Source organism: Helobdella robusta, assembly GCF_000326865.2.
Source record: "Helobdella robusta unplaced genomic scaffold HELROscaffold_24, whole genome shotgun sequence".
Taxonomy (NCBI): Eukaryota; Metazoa; Annelida; class Clitellata; order Rhynchobdellida; family Glossiphoniidae; genus Helobdella; species Helobdella robusta.
The window spans coordinates 1,713,897-1,719,016 of NW_008704261.1; the positions used below are offsets into that span (position 1 = coordinate 1,713,897).

At 34.6% G+C, this 5,120-nt stretch overlaps 1 protein-coding gene across 1 annotated transcript in view; it reads right to left on the minus strand.

The window, feature by feature from the left end:
* Nucleotides 1–2,931: 2,931 nt before the first annotated feature.
* HELRODRAFT_172725 (hypothetical protein) overlaps nucleotides 2,932–5,120 on the minus strand; it is a gene marked incomplete at both ends in the record, with an annotated part of 12,650 nt that continues 10,461 nt past the window's right edge. The window contains 2 exons of the mRNA XM_009019379.1: nucleotides 2,932–3,035; nucleotides 3,488–3,583. Coding sequence (XP_009017627.1) covers nucleotides 2,932–3,035; nucleotides 3,488–3,583 — 200 coding nt within the window. The remainder of the gene's footprint in view (nucleotides 3,036–3,487; nucleotides 3,584–5,120) is intronic.

Genomic DNA, 5,120 nt, shown 5'->3' on the forward strand with positions numbered 1-5,120 from the left:
CCGCGATTGGGATGGAGAGAGCAGGTGGAGAAGGACAGGGTGAAAGCGGGGTTGCGTGATACTGAGGCGAGTGACAGATGTGGATGGCGTCGAGGGGTATTTCGGTTTCATCATAGGTAGCCAAACGGCAACCCCCGATCTCGGGGAAAATGCCGTCTAAACGTGTGTTGTTGTTGTTGGGTGGGATATTGTGTGGAAAGAAATGGTCAGTGAAGATGAAATGGTGGGTATATAAAGCATGTGTGAGAGCAGCGATAGTATATGGTGGTGAAACTTGGGTGTTGAGGAGAGAGGAGGAAAGTGTATCGTAGAGGGATGAAAGAGCTATGGTTAGGATGATGTGTGGGGTTAAAGTGAAGGATAGGAGGAGTAGTACAGAGCTGATGTCGATGATGGGACTGAGGACATTGTGACATTGATAAGGAGATCGAGATTGCGGTGGTATGGACATGTGTTGAGAAGGGATGAAAGGGTCGGGATTAGGCGAGCGTTGGAGTTCGAGGTTGAAGGAGTGATAGGAAGAGGTCGTCCGCGATTGGGATGGAGAGAGCAGGTGGAGAAGGACATAGTGAAAGCGGAATTGCGTGATACTGAGGCGAGTGACAGATGTGAATGGCGTCGAGGGGTATTTCGGTTCCATCATAGCTAGCCAAACGGCAACCCCCGATCTCGGGGAAAACGTCGTCTAAACGTGTGTTGTTGTTGTTGTTGTTGTCGGCACCATAATTCAAATATATTGGTATGACGACGACCAAGTTATCGAGAAGACTCACGATGCAAGTAGAAACTGGTACAAACGCTATAAAGAATCACATGAAAGAGAATCACAAAACTAAAATTACTAGACAGATCTTGGACCACAATGTTGAAATCTTACATTACAATAACACCCATTACAATTTACGACTAGCCGAATCAATACTCATAGAACAAAGACATCCGATAATAAATTTTCAACAGCGGGCAATTGGAATTCTTCCCACCAATAAATTTAGAAATAGATGAATCATCAATAATGAAAACACGTAAAAGTGTTATAATTTACGACGTTTAAGATTGTAAAACTAAGTACTCCCTTTAAACAAACAAGGAACCAATAAATAGGCACAGTATAAACAAATTTGACCATCTAGGCACAACCACAATATATCAATTTGAACACCGAAGATGGTATAGGAATACCGAAAAAAGAAGATTTTCTGCTCTATCATGCATATAATAAACAAAGATTATGGTTTTGAACTAACGAAACTTGAAATTGATTTACGATGAAACGTTAGAAAAATTGAAAAGTTAAATTAGAAGTTACCTAACGGCGAACATGCTGTAATTTTCATCAACAATTGCATTTCTGACAGCCATAATCATATATCGATTCTGGTTTACTAGTGTAGTTGTTTTTCATCACAAGAGACTACGTTCTTTGGTTGGAGTAGTATATTTTCGTTTTCGTTGGTTGCTTGGACGTTATTTTTTATGATTCTTTTCATGATTTTTTCATCGTGTTCAAAAATGGTTGGCATGTGACTCTTATAATATATTACTATGTTATTTTTTTTATTGTTGTTGGTTGCATTGTTGTTGTTGCTGATTTTGTGTTCTTTGCGTTCTATTATTTTCTGGATCATGTAATTTTTATATTCATTATTTAGTGATTCAATCTAGTTCTGTTCTTCTGCTTTCTATATCAGAAGAGTGCGTGTAGGCTCAGTTTACAAAAACAGAGATCGTGCTCTCTAGATATGTTTGACAACATTCACTATTACCATTGAGACATAAACCTTTGTTTGTTGCTTTGGCGTAGACTGAGGTTTTAAATTCATTTTGCACATTTTGTATTAGTACGTCTAGGAATGGTAGTCTATTGTCAGTTGATTTTTCTATTGTAAACTTTAATTTTGACGAGTTTAGTCGTTGTAGAAGTCTTGCTATTTGATCATCATCTTCATATGTAACAAATATATCGTCAATATATCGGCAGTATATATTACTAACGCCGAACATGCTGTGATTTTCATCAACAATGTATATATATATATATATATATATATATATATATATATTTATATATATATATATATATATGCACGTGTATATATCATGTCAGACTATATTTTTTGCATCAATAGTATATATATATATATTATATAAATGCGCGCGTGTATATATCATGTCAGACTATATTTTTTGCAAAAATTTTCAAACTTTTGCTGTTGCTTTCTACATCTGTTAATTGCACTTGCATTGTAGCGCGAAAATGTATGCATGTATATATACATTTATACTCACACACACACACACACACATATATATATATATATATATATATATATATATATATATATATATATATATATATATTACAAAATTAATCTTACAGAGTAACGGTAGTAATTAATTTTTTGTATGGACTGCTTTGTACTTTTACGGTTCGTATATATATATATATATATATATATATATATATATATATATATATATATATATGTATGTATGTATGTATATGTGCAAAATTTAATCTTACACAGTTATTTATTTTTTTATGGTCTGTATTAAAATTTTGCAATGTTTACATATATATTTTTATGTGTATATATATACATGCATACATATATATATATATATATATTATCTATATTATTTATTTTTATATATTATATACAAACTTGACGGCTTTATTCAATTGAACGTCTCTAAAACATTTATATGTTCGGTGTATGCCTATATGTGAGTGCTTATGAATTAGCTTAGATATATATTTGCACTTACATGGTTCAGCTAAATAGTTTTTTTTTGTAAAACTTGAAACGTTTGCTAATTTTTAATCCTCACATGGGAATTACCAATCTTTAAATTAAGATCCTTTTTTTAAGAGATTTTTACCAACCAGAAATTTTCGAAATTAATATATTTTTATAAACATTTAATGTTTTAAACATGTCTGCAAAACAAAATGATTTGGGTGAACCTCAACTTTTTAACGCACATGATTGCATTACTGATAACGGATGTAACATTACGGCTCAACATACAAGCTGTTGGTATAGTTTTGTTGTTAGTTTGAATATTCAAAATGTAGTAGTTCCATTGAAATTTATTAAATGTTTACTTGTATTATAAGATAAGCCATCGGGATATTTTTCATTGGCTTTCGATAATAACATGCATGTCCTCATTAACAAATTTTATTTTAAAGCAGGTTTGAATGCACGGCTTATATTTGTGAGTGAGATAATTTATCCGTTCAGGGCTTCTAATTATGAACATGAAACTTAATACTAATTCTTCTAAACGTTCTTGAATATAATTCTTGAATATAATTTTACTAACTATGTTAAATAACTAGGCGTTCACAAGTAAACTCGAGAGCATTTTAGCAAATAATTAAGTTGTCTATATATATATATAATTCTTGTTTATATATATATATATATATATATGTGTGTGTGTGTGTGTGTGTGTGTGTGTGTATATATAGGGTTTAGACTATCATAAATACAATTATTTATAAAGATCACTGCTTTTTCGGCATTATTCAACTTGTAGTTGAGTTTCTCAATTTTTCTAACGAGACTTTTATCATCTTGATGAAGTTTATTAAGGTTAAATAAAAAACTTGAAAACATTGAAAAATACTATTGAATCCGTAAAACTCGTATTGTGTTAAAAAATAATTACCGTCAAGACTTGAAATCGGTAATGATGATATGTTGCTAGAGGCAAGTTATTAAATGTCTGAAAAACAACAATGCTAAATTAGTGGATGAAACTATAAATAATAATAATAAATGTCATTTGTTAAGCGCCAGTGCAAGCAACTGAGGCGCCCCCGAAACCAAGAAATTCACAATCAACCATGGTGATATGAGCCCAATGATAAGAAACAAATAATAAAAACAAAAAATAAATTAAAATTGTAATTTTTGTTGAATTAATTAATAGAAATTAAAAGCAGCATCAATCAATCATCGTTTAGCGTCCAGAGACCCAGTGCTTCCGAGGTAGGACGTTGTTTTCTTTGCCACCAATTTTTTGCGCCAAATTAGGCGATCAGTTGTATCCATTTCATTTAAATTTAGAGCTTTCATGTCTTGCTCGTTTGTTTGCGACTAGGACTTCTTTGGACGGCCTTTGGGACGTGTGCCAGGTACTTCAACATCTGCAATAGAAGTTATGGCACTGTTTCCACTTCGTTTGACATGACCAAACCACCGCAGACGGTGTTGCCGGCATTTGTCCTTTATATCATCTAAACCAGCACGACGCAGGATTTCGGTAGATTTGATGTGGTCTTTCAGACTAATTCGTTGCATCCATAGGAGCATTATTATATCGGTTCGTTGAAGTTGTTGTTCCAGTTTGGTTGTCATTGGCCATGTTTCTGCACCATATAACAATACTGGACGTATCACTGATAGATAGTCTTGATCGTAATGGTAGTAGAATGGCACGCCGCATCAATATAGAGGCAAGGAGATGCCATTTATTCCAGCCTGCACGTATGCGTGCTCGAACGGCAGCTTCAGCTGTTCCAGTTCAATCCAGAACACCCCCTAGATATTGAAACGATGTGACTTTCTCTACCTTGATGGCTTTAAAAACATTGCTGTTTCGAATTTGTTGTTGTGGAAGGGGGGATGATGGTACGGGAGGAGTTGGTGTGATGATAAGAGAAGAGTTGGTGGAGAAGGTGAGGCGGAAAAGCAATGGTGTAATAGTAGTGGTGATGGTGATTGGAAAGGTAATAGTGAGGGTAATATCAGGATATGCTCTGCAACAAATTACGAACGAAGAGGAGAAGGATAGGTTTTATGATGATGTTTCTGACAAGATTGGGCAAGCGGGGTTGGATGAGTTTGTGGTGTTGTTGGGTGATTTGAATGGTAATGTGGGGGCGGATGCAGACGGATATGAAGGTGTACATGGGGGATAGGGATATGGTATACGGAATGAGGAAGGGCGTAGAGTGTTGGAGTTGGCGGATGCACATAGCATGGTGGTGGGAAATACCTGGTTTACAAGGGGACCAGCACGATTAGTTACATATAGATCAGGGGAGCATAGGTCAATGATAGATTATATATTGGTAAGGGCGAAGCAAGGAATGTGAAGGTGATACT